This window comes from Quercus robur, chromosome 4 (genome assembly GCF_932294415.1).
Source record: "Quercus robur chromosome 4, dhQueRobu3.1, whole genome shotgun sequence".
Taxonomy (NCBI): Eukaryota; Viridiplantae; Streptophyta; class Magnoliopsida; order Fagales; family Fagaceae; genus Quercus; species Quercus robur.
In genome coordinates, this window is record NC_065537.1 from 74,017,606 (window position 1) to 74,042,411 (window position 24,806).

A 24,806-nucleotide genomic window follows, 5' to 3' on the forward strand; every position below is an offset into this window, starting at 1 on the left:
AATTACTCATAATGAACTATCATATAACAATTCAAAATTTGAAAACTTGTAGAAGGAAATTGTCAAACTTCACTTTTTTTTTTTTTTCAATAACTTGATATATTAAAGTTCTATTTTTATTAAAAAAAATTTAATTTAAGTTTCTTAATGATCCCTGAACAAAATTCTTGGAGCCACTATTGCGCGAAATTATTCATTGAAATCATGTGAACCTATAGAGCAGTAAAAGGACCTTTCAGTTTCCACTACACGCATTAAAAGCAAAAGTGGAAGTACTTTGAAAGTTTCTACAAAAACAAAAAACACTTTCACAGATCACATTTCTCTCTCTCTTTTGGTTCTCTTGTTTGCATTCTCTTGCCTTTGGTTTTTCACCACTCACGGAGAAAGCATGGCCGGGGCTTTGGTGGGTGGAGCATTTCTCTCTGCATTCCTTCAGGTGGCGTTTGACAGACTGTCTTCTCGTGATTTCCGAGACTTTCTCAAGGGAAGGAAAGACATTGATGGATCGCTAAAAAAGTTGAAGATGTTGCTGAGGTCTGCTAATATGGTGCTCGTTGATGCGGAGGACAACCAATATACAAACCCAGATGTGAAAGAGTGGCTGGAGGATCTTCAAGATGCTGTTTATGATGCGGATGACCTTCTAGATGAGATTGCCATGCGGTGCAAGTTACAAGCTGAGTCTCAAACTGGCACTAGCGATGTACGGAACTTCATCACTGCTTTTGTTGATTCATTTGACAAAGAAATACCATTTAAGCTAGAAAAGATTCTGGCAGACTTAGATAGTATAATAGATCAAATGGGTATTCTTAGTCTGAAAAAGGATATCGTTGGAGTAAAATTATCATCACCGCCCTCACAAACAAAAACTTCTTGCCCCGAAACATGTGATGTGATTGGTAGAGATATGGATAAAGAAGAGATATTTAAGTTGTGGCAATTGGATGTTGCAAGTAAGATATGTGTTATGCCCATAGTGGGTATGGGTGGGATCGGTAAAACCACACTTGCTCAGTTTGTATTCAATGACGAAAAAGTTAAAAAGAGTTTTGACCTCAAAGCATGGGTTTGTGTTTCAGAAAATTTTGATAATCTTGAGATATTAAAAGCTATTTCTGAGGGGATCAATGGTACTGCTAGTAACTTTCAGTACTTGCAATCGCTGGAAATGGAAATTCAAAAGACTTTAAAAGGGAAGAAATTTTTTCTTGTTTTGGATGATGTTTGGAATGAAAATTATGGTGTTTGGGACAATTTCATTAAAGTTTTTAAATGTGAGGCACAAGAGGTTAAGATCATTGTTACTACACGAAGTGAAAAAGTTGCAAGAGTAGTCACGGTTTCAACTCATTATTTTCTAAATGAACTCTCAAATGAGGATTGTATGAAAATATTTGTTCATTCTGCATTTGGAAATAGAAATCCCAATGAATTTCCACAGCTGTTGGAAATTGGTAAAGAGATTGTTGAAAAGTGTAGAGGCTTGCCGTTGGCTGCAAAAACACTTGGGGGTTCATTGCGTTCAAATTTTAGTCAAAATGATTGGATTAAGATTTGGAAGAGTCATATTTGGGATTTACCAGATGCCAAAACTAATATCTTTCCGGCATTAAGACTGAGCTATCATTACATCCCATCACATTTGAAGCGATGCTTTGCTTATTGCTCAATTTTCCCAAAAGATTATGAATTTGAAAAGGAGGAGTTGATCCTTTTGTGGATGGCAGAAGGTTTATTGCAGCAACCCAAAGAAGCTAGGCGTATAGAATTAGAAGAAATAGGTGAAGAATACTTTAATGATTTAGTATCAAGGTCATTTTTTCAACAATCAAGTCAGTCTAAATCATGTTTCTTAATGCATGATCTTATCAATGACTTAGCAAAATCTATATGTGGGAAATTTTGTTTCCGATTGGATGAGAGTAATGAGTCCAATGAAATAACAAAAGAGACACGTCATTTGTCATATTACAAAGCTGACTTTTATCCCTTTAAGGAATTTGAGATCCCTTCAAAAGCTATGGAAGCTAAGGGTTTGCGAACCTTATTGGTAAAAAGCCACCCTCCAATTTGGATTTTTAAAGATAAAAACATAATGAAGATAGATCTTAATTTGTTTCAGAATTTTAAGTTTTTACGAGTGTTATCATTGTATGGTACATGCATAAATAAGTTACCAATTACTATTGATAACTTGGTACATCTACGTTATTTAAACACTTGTAACACTGGGATCAAAGACTTGCCTGATTCATTATGTAACTTGTATAATTTGCAAACCTTGATATTGTCGTCGGACATCACCAAGTTGCCTGCCAATATGAGTAAACTAATCAACTTGCGCCACCTAGATAATAGTGGAGCCTGGATGAAAGAGATGCCTCCTCAAATGGGTAAAATGAAAAATCTCAGAAAATTATCTGTTTTTGGTGTGGGCATACATGATGATGGGTCCAGTATTAAAGAGTTGGGGGAGCTGCAGCATCTTTCTGGAAAATTGTCTCTGTTGAACTTGGAAAATGTTCAATGCATTAATAAAGATAATACGGAGGTTATATTAAAGAACAAGCAAGATTTGTCTGAATTGGAGTTGAAATGGAAACATCGTCATGGCGCTGAAGATTCAGAAAAGGAAAGAATTTTGCTCGAGCAGTTGTGTCCTTGCACAAACTTGAATTCTCTCACCATCACTAATTATGAGGGTACAAGCTTTCCAAAATGGTTAGGAGACTCGTCATTCTCTAAGATGGTGTCTATAGAGCTTAGTGATTGTGACAATTGCTTTTCCTTGCCTCCGCTTGGACAGCTACCTGACCTCAAGAGCCTTCGAATTGAATATTTTGGAAAAATATTAAGTGTGGGCCTTGAGTTCTACGGGAATACAATTAACCCGTTCAGAGCCCTTGAGTATTTATCATTTAAAAATATGACAGAGTGGCAGGAGTGGGTTTTATTTAAAGGGGAAGTTTTCACTTGTCTTCGAGAACTTTATATTGAAGAGTGTCCCAAGCTAATTGGGGGTCTGCCCGTTCAACTTCCCGCTTTGACCAAACTTGATATTTGTGAGTGTAAGCAACTTGTTGCTTCGCTTCCCAACTCTCCAGCTCTCCATCAATTATTATTATCATACACGGGGAAAATAGAGGGTGGCGTTTATTCAATTTTGCCCTTTCCACCATTTGCTTCCCTCTCTCGCTTGGAAATCCGTGAGTGCCCTGATTTAGTTTCCTTTCCCAGCGGAGGACTGAGCGCTCTAAATTTGTCTGAGATTGTAATCTCAATGTGCGAAAACTTAAAGTCACTGCCTGAAGGGATGCACACCCTCCTCCCATCTCTTGTGCGTTTGGATCTGGGATGGTGTACAGAACTGGAATCGTTTCCCGAGGGAGGTTTGCCCTCCAGCTTAGAAAGTCTTACTATATGCAAGTGCGAGAAACTCATTTCCCGTCGCATGGCATTGGGGTTGCAAGGTCTTCACTCTCTCAAAAGTTTCACAATTTCTAATCATGATGAAGAATTGAAGTCCTTTCCAGAGGAGGCGTTGCTGCCTCCTAATCTTACCGATTTCACCATCGGTAATTTACCAAATCTAAAATCACTCAATGGTAAGGGGTTTCAACCCCTTACCTCTCTTAAAAACTTGAGTATTTGGAGCTGCCATAGTCTTGACTGCCTACTAGAAGATGTTTTGCCTACCTCTCTGTATCAGCTTCAAATATCTTGTTGCTGTTTTTTGAAAGAACGGTATGGAAACGAGAAAGGGGAGGGCCGGGTCAAGATTGCCCACATCCCCAGAATATCCATAAGTTGATTGAGCTATGAGTCGAAGAACGCTTCTGCCCAGGTACTAATTCTCATTTTCGTTAATTCCCATCAAGCTACAGTGAAAAGTTTAAATCTTTTTCACCAAAATCATTTTATTTCATCTAACCTTTTAATGCCAAGCTTTAAAGTATCTTTTCTTTTTAAATTAATATATAGGTGAATATTTCATTAAAAGCCTGAAAGTATGTTTATAAACACTTAATCATAAGCTCTATAAACCAGATATCATAAACCACAGGTTTAGTTTTAGTTTTAGTGCGTTATTTAATTATAAATTACAAAAAAACTCCCCAACATACAGAACTATATACATATATAAAGGAAGCATTACATCACGCTACAGTTGAAATATTTGAACTAGGTGATTTTCAACATTGTTATATATGCTCATTTCATTGCCTTTTCTTTTGCAGTGTTACTTTTACTTGTAAATAACAAGTGTCTTACACACCCGCTGTCAATTTCATAGCTGCTGATCCTTCTGCATTGTGTATGAATTCCTAAAGGTCAATTCTCAAAAAAAAAAAATATATATATATATATATATATATCCAAAATATCTGATTAGTTTCCAAGTCATTGTAAAAGCTCATCCTTTACTCTCATTCTTGCCGGAGATGCTCTTGCCTCATTAAACATTCACTACATTTCTACTCTGGACTTCTGAAATACAAGACTTTTGTGAATGTTTAAGATAAGGTAATTCTAAATTTCCAGCATATGTATTTGTTGATCAACACATTCATTTAATAAGTTAAAAGAATTTTTTAACAATCAACGAACCGCAAACTACCAATCAATCTGTCTATTGAATTGAGAAAAAAATTTTAAAAAAATGTTCCTTCAAATGTTTTGATTAAAGTTTTAGAGGATAAAATAACAAATGGATAATGTATAGTAGTAATTAAAAAAAAATAATTGGTTTTATAATAATTTGTTTAAAGTATGTCATTTATGGTTATAAATGCCTTATCCTATGCTCTACAGACCGTATATCATGATATTGATACCACAACTTTAGTATTAGACATTTTATTTTTTTTAATATTAATTTATAGAAAACTTCACTGCATCCAGAAAAATGTTCAAATTTATCTATCTATATATATTCCAGAACAAAGTAAAGCTTTCTAGTAGTAAAAATATTTTTGGTACACCTATGTAAGAGATTCTGTTAGATGTTTTTCAACCAGAGGCTTTGGATCCCAAGATTATGCTACAGTTGACATATATTTTTTGAACTAGGTGATTTTCAACATGCTCATTCATTGCCTTTTGTTTTGCAGGGTCACATTTACTTGTAAATAACATGTGCTTCACACATCCGCTGTCAATTTATGCCACTCTGCTAGCTGCTGGTCCTCTTACATTGTATATAAATTTCTAAATCTCTGATATGTTTTCAAGTCACTGTGAAATCTCATCCTTTTCTTAATTAAAGAATCATTTACTCTCATTCTTGCTGGAGCTGTTGTTGCCTCATTATACTTTTACTGCGTTTCTACTGTGCAGTTTTGAAGTGCAAGACAAATACTTTTGAGGTAATGCAATTTTTCTAGCATATGTATTTGATGAATAATACTTTTTTTTTTATTATTATTATAAGTTTAGAGTATTTTAAGAAATATTGGGATTTGACTTGGACAGTTTGGCATGCTGTTTAATCTCCGGTAAACTATGTGGCTGTTGATGGCTAGTGCTGTTTCTTTACCTTCTAACAGCCGCTGAATCACATTGATCAAGTGTGGAGAGGGACTTACTCGGGCTTTCTCTTTGTAATTGGTGGTAGATGGGAAGATGTGACGTCCCCTCCGAATGATAGGTTGCTGCATTTGGTTCTTTTTTTCTTCCTAACTTGAAAGAGCACAAAAGGTTCAGCATATGACTGATCTTGCTGTCCTCACCTGTTGGAGCTACCATTACTACCAAGAATTTTAAATGCCCTATTGTGTGACGATGGTGACAGAGGCAAAGGGGGGAAAGCTGGCCCAAAGATTGCTTTGATTCTTGTTCCATGACAGATCAAGTCCAGAGATGCCCTGTGATTGTTAGGTTTGTTCAACTGAATTGTGTTTGTTGTTATAAACTTTGAACCTATCATCATAAACACTTTTTAAGTCTTTGTCAACTCTGTAAAATTTTAAGCCTCTGACAAATGCATAAGGGACAATTTCTTCAAATCATCCCATTGATGAATACAATGATTATAAACCTACCAAATGCATCTCTTGCAATTAATATTTTCGAAGAGCTAAATTTACATTCAATGAGCCGCAATTATGAATGTCCTGCCAGCATGTTCTATTTTCTTCAAGTTTGGACTGCCCTATGTACTGTATTGAAACGAAGAATAATGTAGAGAATGGTGCCTCGTAGCTCCAATTCCAGCTCCTAGATTTGAAAGAAAAGATATCCTTTAGGCATTTTATTGGATATCAAGTGTGATTGTGAGTTCATTACACCTCGAGAACTTGATTGTCTTCCATGCGAGTTTGTTTGGATGTCTTCCGAATATTCCTAACTTCATACTTTTTTTTGCTCTCCATTATTCAACTTATCCACTAATTCTTTCCTTGTACCTGTGCATGCTCAAGTATACATTTATTGAATTAACTTCATACTTTTTTTGGTACTTTTCAAGCAAGATTTTGGTACTTAAAGAACAAGCAAGATTTTTTTGGTACTTTTATTTTGCTCTCCATTATTTAGCTTATCCACTAATTCTTTCCTTGTACCTGTGCGTGCTCAAGTATACATTTATTGAATTAACTTGTTGTCATTGTACATATATTTCCTTTGATGATAAAATTATACCAAAAAAATAAGGGAAAAAAGTGACGCAAGATTGATCACATCCCCTGAATACATATAGATGACTAAGTCATTTTAGGAGCTAAAATTCCAATTTAACCCAAGCTGCTGTCTTACAGTTAGGTACATTCCATTCAATTTTATATAAATATAAGTTTATTTGTTGATAAATATATCTGCAAAAGTGTTACTACGTGATGAAGGGCTGGCTAAAGAATGGTGTCATAATCTGTTTCTGCCTTGAGCTCAAGCACTTTTTAGGTGCTGTCCTTTGTTGAAGGAATGGTTCCATTAAGAAGAAGGGCAAAGAATGCCCATTTTCTTTAGCATATTAGTTGATGATGAAGTGATCATGCGGCTGAAAGTGTAGAAAGAGTCCTCATTTACTGTTTTCATCATTCACTTGGCATCATTTAAATATTAGAGTCAAGTACATAAATGTTCTACTAAAACCATTTAGTTCTCAAATTCATTAATACCTTCTATTATTGGATGGTTTAACTGATGTTAATTATGATGAATCAGAACACTTTCCAGCTTCCTTCCTTCACTATTTTGGATAATCAGGAAGTGGTCGGCAATTCTTCTGCATTATTATGTGTGCTTCTATCCCCAGGAAAAGTGACCGATATGTTGCATTTATGCAGAAAGTTAGTTTATTTTAGGTATGATATGTAAAACTTATATTTCTAATACTGTCCTTTGCAATGATGATTTTGGCAGACAGATTAACCATTTGCGCATGAATCAATAATCTTTTTTTTTTGGGGTCAATATTGTCACTTTCTCAGCTTGCCACCAGCATTTTGCTATTAAAATTTTTTCCTTTCTTTAATATTTTAATTTATTTTCAAGGCTGCTGCACAATTCTACCTGGTTTTCCATCTGACTTGTATTTCTTTGGTGCTTCCAGCAATAATATGCTATAAATAGCCCCATGAGATTCAAGCTTGTTATATGAAAACTATTACCTTGCTTTCAAAATTCAAGGTGACTTCAGCCAACCAACTTAAACTTCATCTACAACCAACACTTTTGGCACGCACTCAAACCTCTTTCTTCGAGATTTGTACAAATAGTTTACTACCGTTTATTTTTTTTTTGTTTTTTTGTTTTCAAGATTTATTCTCAAAGTTTTCTAACCTTCTTTTTGTACTGGTGCCTGAAGGTTGGCCCTGAGAGCATTTATTGTTTAGTTTTGATCAAGACAAGACTTCCAAGAGCAATGGAGAAAATAACCACAGGTGGTCTGCATTGTCAGCATTGAAATTTGATAAAAAGGAAATCATTTCCTTCAGAAAAAAAAAAAAAAAAAATCAATTATGAACCAGGGTCTTGAAATTTCTTCAACTTCATTATTTCTTTGTGAAATGTCAAGCAAATGTTTTGAGATAATAATTTTGTTCCTTTTGCACATAATTCGTGTTATACTTTCTAAACCTTGCCATATGTTTGACAAGAGGGGGTTGGGAAATTCAAGACAAACTGATCATATCATCGAAAGTGTATTGGTGGTGGCAGCATTCCAAATCTCACCAGGCACTCGTTCTAGTTTCCACTAGACTAACCCTTCATTTATGCATTTCCAAGTTTCAAATCGTTTGAATCTTTTTCCTTTTTTCTTTTTTGTATATTTTTTTTCAAAAAGATTAAGAAATAATAGGCATCAGCTTAACTTTTTGGTAGTACTCGCTAAAGATTTTCCTTACCATCAATGGTCTTAATATTTTATTTTGTGCAGCACATGAACAAGGCCCAATGTTCTGGCTTTCTCAGCTCACCACCAACAAATGCCCTTCTTTGTTGTTGGACAGATCTGCCTCTATGTTTCTTCTGATTAGTTCGAGGTAAAAGTCCTTTAATTTTCAAATAGAAGCATATACAAGTGCAATTCTAATGTTGAATTTTAAAAAAGTGAAGCAGTAGTTCTAATGAGAACTATGTGGGCTTGCAAGTAATAGAATGAATAAAATCCGTACTGAACAGATCATGAACCAAACACGGGCTAAGCTCATTTGTTTCAAACCATTGCTCTGATTTATCATTATTTTAAAAATTGATTAGCATTTCTGAACAAATCCTTTGTTTGTTAAAAGAATTTCTTCTTCAATTTTACAAACCAATCCTGGCAAATTTGCTGAGTTATATTCCATCCGATGCTTACAACATAGTTTAAAAAATTGTTGATTTTCATTGCATTTGAATCTAAATATCCATCATCCAAAGTGAATTTATCAATGCATTCCAGAAAATGAAATGGTGCATTGATTTTTCTTATTTTACTGAAGTAAGGGTAGGGGGTGAAATATTGTATGATTTCTTATTTTCAACTTAGGAATGAATTATTTTATATTGCATATGCTTAGTTTAGATTCAATTAACATCATCAGATGCAACAAACACACTGCCTGCGGGTGGATATGGGCTCATAAAGACTTCGAGATTTAGGAAATGATGGTGGATGTGAAGATTTGAAGTCCTTGCCAGAGGACATGTTGCTACTTTTGTTTTTCCTCTTCCTAACTACAAACAACTCATAGGCTCAGCAAGTTGCTCCTCTTGCCAAGGTTGCTTTCAGTCACCTGTAGGAAGTGTCCAACACACTTTTTTACATCAAGAATTGTATTGTCTTATGCTGAGACAATGGTGCCTGAAAGAGACAAGGAAAGCTGGTTGTTGACCCAAGATTGCTCAGCTCATGTTCCTTGAAAAATCAATGCCATTCTTTGAGGCTCTTATGTTAGTAACAGTAATTACTAATATGTTTTCTCCAACTGGAAGGTGATCTGTGATTGTTAGGTTCATTCAATTGGTTTATTTCTTTAAAGACATTCAAAGATTTGTCTCATGGTGTAAGCTTTGGACCTCTATCATACATCTTTCCAAACTCTTTTCCATGAACAATTATACAATGAAGGAGCAATGGGGAGAACATTATGGAAATGACAACTTGATAAAAATTGTAAATAGAAAGTCATTTTTATGCTTAAGAACATTATGGAAATGACAACTTGTATTTGTAAGCTTTTGTATAACTAAGAACATTACAGGAGCACACTTATGTGGGCTCCAGAATATGAGTTTGGACCTTAATTATATAAAATTAACAATTTAGTTTGGACCTTAGTATTTGATGTGGGACTTTACTCACATATGTAAAGTATAAACCCAACACCTATCTTATTCTAAAACATAGACATGGGACATGGCACTATTCAAATCAAATGAAAATGTAATATCATAGACATGGGACAGATGGGGTTTAATGAAAGAAAATAAATAAGATGAACAAGAAGTGTTTCACGAAACAGTTATTTGACTTATAACCATTGAGGATGCCAGTAAGTGAACCTTGACTTGGAATATATGTTTTTAATTCTAAAATATATTAAAGGATATATATATATATATATATTTATATTTTTCTTAGAGTGATTTTAAATATAAAAAGACAATGGTGCAACTGTGCAAAACTGTCCCAAGTGAATACTACATGACACTTTCATTAGTAATTTGCTACATTAAATCAATCTAAAAGTACAGAGGGTGTGATTAGAAGTTAGATAAAATAAATAAATAAATAAATAAACCAAGTGTGAGTAGTCAAACATTACATTCTTACATTTTACTTATTGAAAATGCAAAGTCATCTAATTTTATCATCTAAACCAGCATCAAAATCTCAAACCTTTTTACAAAAGCACAAACAAAGAGATAGTACAAAATGAGTGTACAAAGATAACATTTCCCATCATTAGTAAGAAAGTAGCATAGTCATAGTTGAATCAAATTAGCAACAACATTAGCTAAGCACAAAATTGCCTGATGCTTTACTTACAATTAGTATTTAGTATAGACAGCAGGAACAAATAATTTCCTATCTCAGGATATAAAAATTTTCAACAAATTTGGTGCTGTACAGCTGAAACTTACTCTGATACGACATGCGTCTTTTCTTTCTGCCACATGATGTGTTTGTTCTTCAGTAGCTAATTTTAAGAACTTCCAGGCCTATTTTTTGAGTTCCAAGTTTTTCACCTAAACACCAATAAACGACTAGAGACCTAGTCTCTGCAGTTACTAGCTTAATACCTCAGTTTTAGGAAGGCATTGGCTGGTTGCCATGATTGTGATTGACATAAAAGTGGACCTCCAGATCATTTAAAACTAGCAAAAAAAGAGGACCCCGGTGAGAAGCACTATTAACTACACTACTCCGTCATATTTTCCTCACTTGAATTGCTTTCAGGTAGCCTATCATTTTCATCATTTCTACTAGCTTCCTTATCTACCTCCCCATTTGAATGACTCGCAGGCAGAACATCCGCATCTATCTTAGTATCCTCTTCCATGCTGCTTTCATGTTGCACAGAAGGTGTATCAGTGTCCATGGCATTGAACACAGTTGTTGAATTTTGTTGATTGTTTTGTCCTGAGTAGGTCATATAATGATCAAATTGATGACTCATGTATCGTTCCTGACATCAAGAAAATTACATCAAGAAAATTACAAGTCTCAACTTCAGAATTCAGACAATTGTGCAATTACGGGTAACAAAAAAATAAAAGTTAAGGTCCAAGGTAACAGATAAAGCCATCACCCTGCGTGGATGCAGGATATAGATTACATTTAAGTGTGGTAAAAATTTAAGCAATTAAGAATGAAGCATTTCTGCATAACCTAAAGTCAAATTTCTTTCCAAATTGATGCACCAATCATGCACTACTGAGGACATAAATTTAAAACCAGAAAAAGAATGGCATGCATACATTCAGATGGATAGGTCCAGTGTCTTCAACATGTCGTTCTGTATATGATGTGATCTCATTCAGATTAAGGGCAAGGCGATCGAGTCTCTGAAGCAGAAGCTGAAATGTAGGCTGCAGTTCATAGCATTGTTCAAGCAGAGAACGGCGACAAAACACATACAAACCAAGTCGGGCACGAGACATGCCAACAACCAATCTTCTAACATCATGAAGGTGACCAACAAAGCGAGTGCGCACAAGAGACAGCAATATAAAATCATTTTGCTGACCTTGAAACTTATCAACAGTTGTAGCCTATAAACAAACATTAGTGAAAACAGTTACAAATTAATCTGAGAACATATTGCGGTCCTACTAATATTTTAGAAGAATAACATCTAACCTAGGCAACAACGACAATAAAATAAAACCTCACACAAGGATGGTTATGGAAGTTAATCATGTTCAACATGCACATAGGATATTAAATAAGTGAAACCATCAATTATAAGAGTTCAACAAGGCCTCTGCTCTTGGTAGAGCATGTGTTCATCCCAAAAAATGTGAAATGTACACATCCTGACCCACAATTTAACTGTTGAGATGCCTGCTAAATATAATGTGAAAGGGGCATGCTTGGCAATTTACCTTTCTGGGTGGACCAATAAAGTCATATGGAACACATCTTCTATTGATAACATCACGGATCAAAAGTTTCTAGCCATTGTAAGTTGTCAAGATGGATATCTTATTTGCTGGGTACCCAAGTAAACGCAGGTACATATAGACACTGACAACATATTCAGCTTCCCCCTCGTTTTGATAAAACCAAGGGGAAGGGGCACTTTCACCTCTACCTTGGTAATCAGGCACATCCGCTAAGAGAATCCAGCATTTGCTCTATGGAAGACAGCATCGTCCTTTACGTAAGGAAGGTCACCCAAATTTGTGGTTGCTTCATGTACAGTTTGGCTATACATGAAGCAACCAGAAATATCCAGCAGTTTCGCACGTATAACCTACATCCTCAGGCAGTTGAAGAGATCTAGCCAACCTCTTCACTTCACCAAGCAGTTCTAGCCGTTGGACAAGCATTGCATTCACACGGCCTTGCCTACTAAAATCGAGACCAGTCGCTAGTTTTTGTTCTCCTTGACCAAGACGGAGTAGATAACGTGTGGGTACATCCCTCTAAAACAATAAACATGAAGATGCATTGAAAACTATCCTACTAGTAGCCAAAGAACCATACACACTACAAGCTCAAGCATAATCACTATACAAATGAAGAGGAAGGGAAAAGTTATCATCCTGAAGTGGTACCTGCATTATCTTCTCAAAAAGGTCATTCAAAGCCTGATTTGAATGTGTGATTATCAATGTCCGCTGAGAAGGACAATTGTGATAAAGCACATTCAGGATTTGCACAGTTGTATCAGTTTTTCTCGAACCAGGTGGACCCATAACCATTGTTAGTCCAGGCTGAATACCAGAGATGATTGCTTCAATCTGTGCAACAAAAAACACTACAAATACTTAGTGACACTTTCAAAAAGATGTAAACATGGAAAATGTAAGTAGTGATGTTCACACAAACGCCAGCACCAATGTTGAAATGAATCTAGAAGCAAAATATGAGAACACTAGAACTAAACCACAGTTGCATATTTTTTTTAGAGTCGAATAATTTTTCCAAAGTAGCACAAAGATAAGTTTATTCACAAAATTCCTCACAAGACCGCAACAAAAATTGAAGTCAATCATCGAAACAAAGATTTGAGGATCCCAGAAAATGACTTACCACATATATAACCCACAATTTACACTTCACACAAAAAGGTATCAGGACAATGTTTTTCATCATGTGTGAAACTAAAACAAAAATAAAGAGTGATATCTTCCAAGCCAAGAGTCTGTGCATTTTATTATCAACATGGAGTTGAACAAGTTAGCTCCAACATAGAGTTGGAAGCCTAATTACGCACATGAGGTATGCTAGTCTATGTACCTTCTCCATTGGCTATACTACGATAGGGTATTCAAAATGATTACATGCATAATATCATCCATTGAAATTAGCATATGTACCATTCACAATATTAAAGACCATTCACAATACCAGCCATCAATGATCACAGCTCTCAATATGAAAATCCAATGAGAATCCTTGATATTCCAAAATCTTGCATATGTATCATTCACTTTCACAAGGTAAAATAAACACAAAAGACAACCAAAATGTCTCTAATCAGCTAAAAAAAAATCAGATGCTGTGTCTAAATCATAAATTGCTTGAGCATATATAAAGATGAATTTCAAAGCTAAAACTCTGGTAGCAGAAACTTCAGTCATACAACCATGATAAAGAGATGACCAATTCAGTCAATAAAAAGAGAGAGCAAATTCAACCCAGGAGAAGATTAAAGCCCATCTACTTTCTTACTTCTCATTTCTCTTTCCTGTTAGAAGGGAAAACTCACAGAGCCTGGGGTTGGATACTAAAGCTAGGTTCCTCTCATAAGACCTAGTAACTGTTAGTGTGGTTCAGTACTGTTTCTTTCCAGTCAAAATGTTCAGGGGGTGAATTGCCTTCTCTTCCCCATCTGATCATCCCTATTTAGATACTGCTATTAATCTAATTAGAACAGTACACTAAAGAGCTAACTATGACTTTATTGTCTAACATAATAATCAAGTTTAAACCGAGATACAAGTTGATAATTAAGGCCCACTAAATGATTAATTTAGTTAACAAATTTGCCAATTCAAACTTAAATTCACGCAGCCAATGGGATAAGTACCAATTATATAAGGATTACAATAAATAGGCAAAGGACTTTGGATCATCAGAAAGGATTTAACACAAATAAGCATGAAAAATAAGATAGTGCAATTGAAAAAAAATAATTGCATAGCACCTGTGTAGGTGTAAATCTAACTGAGTTCTGTTTTGGCTGATCTTAGGGATAAGGACCTGGGTCCGGAGGAGTGTATGCCTCAACAATGAGTGTATCCTCCATATTGACACCATCTGCTGAATCAACACCAGATATCTTATTCCCAGTAAGTGCATGACTACCGCCTTTCTGCGTCTTGGTAAGCCTAATTCGAAAAGGAGGCATTAGCTGCAAGTTTTCGTTGCCATCTGGTTTTATAAAATAAGCCTAAAAGAAGAGTAGGAAAGGTAGTTTTTAGGTGACATTATTTTTACTCAACGCATGATTATACATAAAACATCAATAGAAAAGGTAAACAATAGCGAACCTGATAATCCGGAAAACTGTCTTTCAAATGGTCAGCATCAAGAAAAGTATCTTTGAAATCTACCATTTCCAAAAGATCAGGCATGTTAGTCCATTGTGCTGCAGAAGGATTCCCATAGCCGAAAAATACATTGTGCAGCCAATTACGAACAATACAATATTCATTCATAAGATCTCTTATAGACTCTAAAATTGCTTTGAAATTGTTTTCTTTTGGTTTCCTCCTCATCAATATATTGAATGTCCCGTAAACATCGTCTGCACCTTTCTTTGCAATATTGCTGACTTCCATGTGGTATTGCGCTGTATCTAATGCAACAGTTACAGTTCTCAGTTCCCCTTTTGGAGGCTTCCACTCATCTCTTTTAATTCTTCCTGTGAAATCATTCATGAGAGTTCCCTCCTCATCACGAACCTCAATAATCTCACATCCCCTCACATACTAAAGTCCAAGCCTTTGTGGCACACTTGCCTTGGTACGTAGCTTCTTCAGCAATTGAGGCTTAAATGAAAGAGCGGATCGAAAGTAAAAACAGAACATCGTGCTCTTTAAGGGCATTCCACTCTGATCTTATTTGTGCTTTATAACTAGAAATGCTAAAAGTCACATCTGCAGTAACAGATGATGGCTTGACTTCTCCAATGTTTGGCTGTTTTACCTCGGTGATCTTAAATTCTTTAATTGGCACAGCCATTCTTGACCAACCGCCTTTTTAATAACTATGAAAGTTTTCTAAAGAAGAGCCCTTTGGACTCGTGTCTAATCATTAACACCTATAAGCAACTAACCCCGCACACCAGATTCAGTTACCAGGTAATCCAGATGCATAATTCACTCCTAACGGGCTAAGCAGTTAATACAGTTTTAATGAGTGTAAAGGGTAGTTTTAGCTAAAGATTTTGAGTTTTACACTTCAAAGTGTTCTAACTATGCTGTGCTTAGTAAAATCTTAGGTCATTCATACAATTATAAACTAAATTAATAAAAATAAAAACTTTACACTTTGTATGTGAACTTCACAACAATTATATTTTACCTTCTCATTGACCATGAGAATCATCGACATGACGTGCTTGCACTGCATCGGGGTCGAAATTGGGCCAGAGGTAGTTCTCCAAATACTGACTCACCTCCAAAATCATCACCAGCTCCGAATCAAACCGCTTCTCACTGCCGGAGTCTTTACCTCCTCATCCGGCAGCTTTCGACCAGTTATCCTCCGCGATCTTCGTGAGCCGGTCCGCTGAATCTCCGACAGCATTATCGTGCAAGTCATGGAATGAAAAAAATCCATACTGAACAAATCCTAAACAAAATAGGGGCTAGCTCATTTGTTTCGAACCAGTGCTCTGATTTATCATTATTTTAAAAATAGAAAAACATTTCTGAACAAATCCTTTGTTTTTTAAAAGAATTTCTTCTTCAATTTTACAAACCAATCTTGGCAAATTTTGGTGCTTGATAATGCTGAGTTATATTCCTTCCGAAACTTACAACACTGTTTAAAAAATTGTTGATTTTCATTGCATTTGAATGTGAATATCCATCATCCAAAGTGAATTCATCAATGCATTTCAGAAAATGAAATGGTGCATTTATTTTTCTTATTTTACTAAAGTGGGGGTAGGGGTTGAAATATTGTATGATTTCTTATTTTTCAACTTAGGAATGAATTGTTTTATATTTCATATGCTTAGTTTAAATTCAATTAACATCATCAGATGCAACAAACACACTGCCTGCGGGTGGATGGGGGCTTCTAGGAATTAATTAATGGTGCAGAAGTACACTGAGGCCACTAGTTATATGCCATTAATTTTAGTTCTAATGCTTTTTGTCCGCATGAGCTGATGCCAAGGTTTCTGTTGGTGAAATTTCAGTTTTCACCAACAGAAAAGGGGCTCTAACTGGACTGAAGCCCAAGTGTGAGATGTGTGGTTTCTGACTCGGATTGAATTTACTTTCCTACGCTATCCCATGGAAATACCCTTTTTTCTTTTTTTTGCTGAACATGGAAATACCGTTTAAGTGACACCTAGGCCAACCAACCAATATGATCATCATTATACCACAGCAATATACTTTGAAAATGCAGTATCTAATGCTTTTGATGAGATTGTAAGTCCATCACCATCCAATATTTAGAAACTCTAACATGAAACTTAATTCTCGGTTGAATGAGCTTATTTTCATATTTTATTTTGTTTATTTTGTTTACGGTTTCGATCTCTATTGTAGCGAGTATTTTGTGTTTAGGTAGACTGTCGGAGATATTGTTACTAGATAAATTTTTTCTTGTCAAAGGGAGGTGGTGTTTTGTATAATTGAGATATTTTACACCCCACCGGTGTTATATATCTAGTTACATAAGGTCTTTCCCTTTTTAATAGTTGGTAGGAACCACCACTTCACTTCAGTAATTGAAAAAAAAAAAAAAAAAAAGGATTTCTTTTGACTGGGAAAATAAAGGATGAATTTTTTTTAGAATTCTATAGTTCGGGTGGGAGCTTTTGAACATTGGACTATGTAGTTTATAGCTACAAGGCTCTTAGCATAATAAACGTTAAATTATGTAGCTTATAGTTGGCACTTGAAATTTGAGATATGAAATTGAATTATGTGATGTTTAGCAATTTTAATGTTTTTGGAAAATTAAAAATGCTACAACTTGTATAGTTGGAATTTGTATGTTTAGAAAAATACATGTTCAAAACCGACTGATAGTACTAACTTAAAATAGTATGAATTTGGGGAAAGCATGAATCTTGCAAGAAGGAATGTTCGAATGTGGAAACAAGAAATAGCATTGCCTTGCCTTCCTCAACAACAGTAAAATTCTGTTATGGCCATTATTGATGACATGACATGGTCAGTTAAAGAAGCAGAATTGGAGGATTGTTCCAAATTTACTGTAGGGAAGATTGGGCTCAAAAGCTATTCGAAGCCCATTATATATGAATGAGAAAAACTTCTTTCTTCAGCCCGAGTGTAAGATTGGAGAGCTCTATTTAGTGACAAACCATGGCATTCACTCAACATTAATGGACTTTATGGAAGTGGCAGAATATTTTCCTCAAATAAGGGCTTTGAATGCACTTAAAGCTCTTTGGGCTATCCTTGGAGAGGATGAACTGAGTTTTTTTTAATAGCCTTTGCCATTTTCTTACCCATCTAGCTTTGAGAAACTAGTTGGCTAAAACATGCATCCAGTATTTTAGTCCATCTAATTAAAGGAGAATAATAAAAGGAAAAAGCTTAGCTCCAAATTAGTTTGGAGCTATCTTCCTCCAATTCATTATGTAGTGATTAGAGAGACTATCAATGTATAGTTTTAGTTAAGTGATTTTTTTTAATAAGTTATGTGACTTGTTTAAATAATACAACTGCATAGTTTTATATATCTTCACGTAATGAGTTGGAGGAGATAGGATAGCTCCATTTCAAGCCAAATTTTGTTCCACTTCGGTATATGCATGTCTCCTAAAACTTTGTTTGTTTTATTATTGCAACACAAGATATATAGTTTTCAAATTCTTTTGCTTTTGCTGGTTGACAAATTCATTGTGATAAATTGAGAATTATCCTAAAAACGTAAATGAATTATCCTAAAAACATAAATGGTTGGAAAATGCAGAATTTAATCATTTAACCAAACTTCTAACCCATTGAAATCTACAATGATGAATTATAATCAATTTCAATTTGCTAAAAGATGCACCTATTTATATATTTTCGGAGCATCTGATTAAAGGACAACAAATGTAGAGTATTTTTTTTTTTTTTTTAATAAACTTATGTGAGGAAGCATTATCTCCGGTGCATAGGAGATATCTTCTCCTCATTAAGCACCTTTCTCTCGTGCATTGAACCTAAGATCCCCCTCTTAAAAAAGGGATAAAAAGATATTACTTGGACGAAATCATCATATTCATATTATTCTACAATCAAATAGTTAGATTAAACTAGAGTTCAAAACAATTTCTAAAAAAAAAAAAAAACTAGAGTTCAAAATTTGCAGTCAAACTCTTGATTCCTGAAAGTATTAATTCATGTAACTGTTGGAAGTATAGTGCGGCTTTTAACACACAGCTTTTAAAAGCATCCCCCATGTGGTTAGGCTTAATAACAACTATGTTCTCCTAAACCAAGCTTCATGAATGTTATTATCAATTTCTTCCCCTTAGAAATTCTCTTATCATAGATATGGCCATATGGGGTTTAGAGGACGAGATTACGTACAGAATCAGGACAAAACTTGTGTGCTTTGTACTACATAAACACGGAAGAATAGCCCACTGTGCTAATATTGTGGGTCGGGCCTTTATTACTAAAATCTGGGTTTTTAAACTTTTTCTCAGATATTTGTTTTTTAAAACATATATTTTATATGGGCCGGGTCATATCTTTAGAATGGCTGATGTGTTCTTTTGCAGCCCACAAGGACCTCCCCTTTGCCATGTGATTGAGAGAGAGGACAGGTTAGACATATGGGTTGGTTACACAACCTTGACCCAATATGCTTTTTAAAGCCAGAAATTACTAACAAGCTTTTCAAAGCCAGAGATGCTCTGTAGTTTTTAGTTTTGTTCAATTGATTTGTATTTGTTGGTATAAAATCTGGAGTTGTAATCATAAATGGTTTTTAAAATTTAGAGCTTTCAAGTGCAATTTTGACTTTCACAAGAATTCAGGCCCGTTGCTTAATGCCTGGAACAATGGTGCATAAGGAGGATGGATAAAATTGCTCCAAGATGACTCGCATTACACACAGAGACAATGGCATAATATTGAGAGCTTTGGCCAGTTAAGCTAAACATCCACAACACCATATGCTTGCCACAACAATTGAACGTTACAGTCAGGTATTTATTTGAAATTCCACTAGAGTATGTTCTCAGCTTTGGTTATTGTAAGCTTGAATTTAAGAAGTTGAAGGACATTTATTTAATCCACGGGTACTTTCTTATTATTCATAGATGCTGTCTGATTTGCAGAGTGAATATGTGTATGGAGTACATTGCTCGTACACGACCAAAGTTTCTTTCATATACATAAATTTCAATTTACAGGCAGGTAAATGTCAAAATGGAAAAAAATGATGAGCACCAGTTCAAACTTTTGTTAGTATTCATTAATTCCTACCACCTTTGATCCTTTAATATTTTTATTTTGCCAAACACATGATCAAGGCCAATGTTCGTGCTTTCTCAACTCAACACCAGCAAATGCGCCTTTCAGCTGCAGAAGGCCAATGCCATCCTCTATGTTCAAGCAATCAAGTTATTAACATTGCACGAAATTGTTATTAACAAATATGCCTGTAAATTTCTTCTGGTTAGTCCAAATTGTCATCCTCTAATTTTCTTATAGAAGCAAGCAAGTGCACATTTTGTTGTCAAATTTTGAAAGCCAAAGATGCATTTCTAAAAAAAATATGTGGGCTTGAAGTCGTGGAACATAACATTCATATTGAAAGGGTCATGCAACTAAAAGGAGTTTAGTTCATCTGCTTCAAACTATTGCTCTGATTTGTCATTATTTTAAATATAGGGAAACATTTTTGAACTCATTCTTGCTGGAGCTTCTCTTGCCTCATTATACTTTCATTGTTTTTCTACTGTGCACTTTTAAAGTACAAGACAAATACTTTTGAGAGAATGATTAACCCAAGGTAATGCAATTTTTCCAGCATATGTATTTGATGATTAATACATTTGTTTTATAAAAACTGGGATTTGACTTGGTCAGTTTGGCGTGCTATTTAATCTCAGGTAAACTATGTGGTGGTTGATAGCTAGTGCTGCTTCTTTACCTTTTAACAGCAGCTAAAACACTGATCTGAGTGTGGAGCAAGACTTGCTTAGGCTTTCTCTTTGAAATTTTGGAATTGGCGGTAGATGGGAAGATGTGAGAGTCCCCTCTGGAGGATAGGTTGCTGCTTTTGATTCTTTTTCTCTTCCTAACTTGAAAGAGCTCAAAAGGTTCAAAATATGACTACTATTGGGGGAAAAGCTGAAAAGGTTACTGCTTTGAAGATGTTATGACACAAATACAACACAGGTACGGCACTCCAAATGAAGTGTCTGGGCTTCCTAGCTCACCTGTTGGGGCTACCAAGAATTTGAAATTATGCCAGAGGCAAAGGGGGGGAAGCAGGCCCAACATTTCTCAGACGCTTGTTTCTCCAGAGATGCCTATGATTGTTAGGTTTGTTCAACTGATTTGGGTTTGTTGGTATAAACTGACTCAACTAATCTCCAACGGCTATTAACTACCCTTAACAGATTTTTATGTTCTCAACGTTGTAGACAAAACGGCATCGTGTGAGGACTTTAGAAGGTCATTAATTAGTACGGGTTATACGTCACTGTATATAACTAGTTTAAGGACTTGGTGGAATGACGTCACACGAACTAAAGTGTATTTACTTTAAGGGAATATTGGGCCAAAAAGAGGTTCGAAGTCCATTATATATGAACGAAAAAAAATTCTTTCTATTATTGTACAGGTTCAATTCAATCGGAAAATTTTTAACTTCCACACTATGTAGACCTATTTTATTCTTAAACATCTTAAAATCAAATGAATATGTTATATCCAAATCCAAATGCAAGATAATGAAATCCTTGAGATTAGATCTTGGTTGTATCATAGATATAGGGTTTATCAGAGGAAAATGTTGTACTGATTTGGGCAAAATATATGAGCCTTTATAGTTTATAGTCCATAATGTTAATATTTAGGGTCTTGAACCAACCCATTGAAAAACCAACCCGTCTGATTTTTGAACATTATATAGTATCAAGCTCATAATATGAACAGTTCAGAGCACATAAGCCAGTCACTGCAATGGGCTTGTAAGTCGCTTTTCTAGCTGTTGTTGCAATTTTTTTGTTTTTCCAGTACATGTCCTTGTCCATGATTTATGATTAAAATAAATTTGTATTCAAAAGTTAAATTTGTATCTAGAAGAGTTTTGTTTAAGATTGGAGGGGGACAACAAAGTCCATCAAAACTCTTTGTAGATATTGTTGCTATGTATTTGCCATCACTTTGGCAGCCCATTTCTCCAAAGACCTCTCTACCGCTCGACTAACTTATTATCCTTGCAAAGATACTAATTTCATCCCTCTTTCTTCTAATGTACAAAGACTTTGGGATCCCTGAAGTTATGTTACAAAGACTCTAATCTCAATTTTGCCTTATTAGTGAGACAATCTCTAACAAGAACCCAAATTTTAGCCTTCATACTAATAGTGACTCTTAAATCTTAATAGCTCTACCAAAACCTGTAACCCATGTCCCATTAATGTCTCTCAAAGTACCACCCCATGTGACGTCCTTCTCTTGATTTATCTCATTTTTAAAAGAATCCCCATGTAGTTAGGCTTAACAAGTCGTCAACTATGTTCCCCTAAAGCAAGTTTCATGAATGTTATACTATCAATTTCTTCCCCTTAGAAATTTTCTTTTTGCAGTGGGTTCATAAAATACACAAATCCCCATTAAAAAAATGGAAACCATGAAAAAAGATTGAATGGGTCTAATTTGATTCAAGAAGTTGCTATGATTAGGAAACACCATAGACAAATAGAAACATTCCAATTCTTAATAGCTTAATAAAATTTGCAATCCATCAGCCAAATTTAATGGGTCATGAAGCCGTTCTCTTAATGGCCCATTGGGGCTCCAGTGATGCAACTAGAAGCTCATAAAAAAAAAAATCCATTTTGTATCACCTATTCTTACACTCTGTCCAGGTTCTTGAACTATTCAGCTTATGATTATTTAATGATTTATTAATTCATTGGGGTGTGATGTGATGAGGTATTTAGTATTCACTCCTTTAATGTCTAAGCCCCTAAGCCTGGTATCTCTTGTTCGGATCGAGATTTTTGGAGTTCTTTAGCGTATTCTAGCACGTTTAGTCTTGACCATTCCTTTTTAATCAATGATTTAAATTATAACATGTCATTAATCCACATACAAAAACCTTAAACAATGATGTCACATTAGCCAAAAAAAAAAAAAAAAAATTACAAGTCAGATTTTAATCAGTTAGTCCTATGGTCCCTCTTTTTTCTTTTTCAGGAACAGCCTTAGCAAATAACCTCCACTCGATTTCTTAATTTTTACTTTTGGGAAGTAAACTTCGATGTTCCTTCCACATAAAAAGTTATAAAAACATTACAAGAAAAGGTGCCCCAAATTGTAACTCCAAGGAAATAATAGTTTGAGCAAAGCACCATCCATTCTACTAGTTGATTATGATCCTTTCAACCAAAAAAAAAAAACTTGTTGATTATGATATTTTTATCATCTAACCCAAGGATATAATTGTTTGACTAACCCGGTTTCCAAAAAAAAAAAAAAAATTGTTTGACTAACCCCAACCAGTCTAACATCATTGCTGGATGAGTTTATTTCTATTGATTGTAGTTTATTTATTAAGTGCAATTTACCAAAGAATCATCCTAGCACAGATACACTTTCATTAGAAACAAAAAATCTAGCTAGGAACACCTTTTGGCATACACTTTGCTACAACTTCTTATGTGGCAATTGATGAATGATGATTGGAGTGCTTTAACTTGTGGACCCATGTGTGTAGGTGAAGTAATCCTTATCCAATTACTAGCTAGTTGACCCCTAAGTAAGTTGTGGCAAGGTGTCTACAAAAGGGTGTATCTCTAGAAATTCGTCAAATTCAAATGGACTTGATCAATACAAAAAATTTGGTAATTTTAAAGTTGTGATTTTCAACTATGTTTTGTTGGCTTTAATTCCGTGTTAAATTTGATTGTATTTAGTCAATCATTTCCCTGTATGTTTGTGGGATTTAATCTAACAGTTGAGTGTGAGAGTTTGGTGAAGATTGGCGAAGAATAGTGAAGTCCGCGACTTGCTCGTGACTGACTCACAAGTGGACAACCTACGAAAGGTCACGTGAGAAGCATATGCTGGAAGCTGAATAGTCAAGTGCCAGGTGGTATTTCACGAGTCATTTCGCGAATAACCCACGAAACTCAATGCCTAGATGTTTTTAAAGTGTGCTTTCCTCACTTCTTTACCCACACTATATAAGCCCACATTACCTACAAAATTGTAAGGAGACTTTCAGAGAGAAAACCCTAGAAATACACTTGAGAGTTAGAGATTGTAAACCCACAATCATCTACACAATTTCTCTTAGTTTTCCTCTACTCCTACCTCTACAATTACAAATCTTTGAAAGGTTCTTAGCCGAACATACCTCACCCAATCTAAGTGTTGTGAGTTGTTTTGGTGCATGTGGGAAGTATTGGAAGAAGCCATTGATTGGCAAATGCAATTTGGAGCTAATTGTAGGATCCGGATAACTGATGAAGACATGACATGGTGAAGTCCATTAGGAGCTGGAACTCAGAGGGTTCAAATACATTGGATAGATTAGGCTTGGAGAATCTTTTTGATATCTTTATACTCCAACTTTATTCACTAGTGGATCATTTTGGCATGAAGGGCCGCAAAGAGGCTTTTTGCCGAGTACTTCAGTTTCCTCTTTGATAACACATTTTGGTGTTATCTTGTGTTTGCATCTCTCTTCCTCTACTCTTTATGCTTTATATTTACTGTTTATTGTATTTGATTATGCACTAGAGTGTTGTTTCGGTTTATTGCGTTTCATTTACTCTTATTCCACACTTAGATAAGTAAAGTAAAAGCAATTTTGCTAGATGTTTAAAATTGGGGGTCTAAACAAGTTATAGTGTTTTACGCTATTGAGCTTTCGCTAAGTACTTTGGTTTCCTCTTCGATAACACATTTTGGTGTTATCTTGTGTTTGCATCTCTCTTCCTTTATTCTTTGTGCTTTACATTTACGGTTTACTGTATTTGATTATGCACTAGAGTGTTGTTGTGGTTTATTGTGTTTCATTTACTCTTATTCCACACTTAGGGTCCGTTTGGATACAGCTGAAAACTGAAAACTGAAAAACACTGTAGCAAAATAATTTTTAAATGTGTAAATAGTACCGTGGGACCCATTTTTAATATTTTTTTCTGAATAAAGTGATTGTGGGTCCCATGAACAGTGTATAAACAGTATATGCACAGTAAAATTTGTCTTCCGCACAGTACATAAACAGTACTTTTACTGTTCATTCGCTG

General features: G+C 35.1%; 1 protein-coding gene and 1 pseudogene across 10 annotated transcripts; one reads left to right on the top strand and one right to left on the bottom strand.

Annotated features, from left to right (window-relative positions):
* The first annotated feature begins 309 nt into the window (after positions 1-309).
* Positions 310-21,111, top strand: LOC126723690 (putative disease resistance protein At3g14460). 10 transcript variants are annotated; one of them, XM_050427393.1, is made up of 9 exons: positions 310-3,850; positions 4,245-4,530; positions 5,118-5,372; positions 5,479-5,883; positions 7,168-7,307; positions 7,556-7,632; positions 7,811-7,886; positions 8,384-8,489; positions 9,033-9,761. In XM_050427393.1, exon 1 carries the CDS (start codon positions 392-394, stop codon positions 3,815-3,817), a length of 3,426 nt encoding a protein of 1,141 aa, XP_050283350.1. In that variant the 5' UTR covers positions 310-391; the 3' UTR covers positions 3,818-3,850; positions 4,245-4,530; positions 5,118-5,372; positions 5,479-5,883; positions 7,168-7,307; positions 7,556-7,632; positions 7,811-7,886; positions 8,384-8,489; positions 9,033-9,761. The 10 variants fall into 10 exon arrangements, with proteins under 10 accessions (XP_050283350.1, XP_050283354.1, XP_050283355.1 ...); XM_050427397.1 differs by having other exon boundaries at positions 5,118-5,202; positions 5,344-5,372; positions 7,556-7,886; XM_050427398.1 differs by lacking the exon at positions 9,033-9,761 and adding an exon at positions 16,377-16,404 and having other exon boundaries at positions 7,556-7,886.
* LOC126722571 (uncharacterized) lies at positions 11,917-15,916 on the bottom strand (annotated as a pseudogene).
* Positions 21,112-24,806: the final 3,695 nt, after the last annotated feature.

Excerpts from the sequence above, each read along its gene's own strand:
- LOC126723690 (XM_050427400.1), top strand. The coding sequence starts at position 392 with ATGGCCGGGGCTTTGGTGGGTGGAGCATTTCTCTCTGCATTCCTTCAG.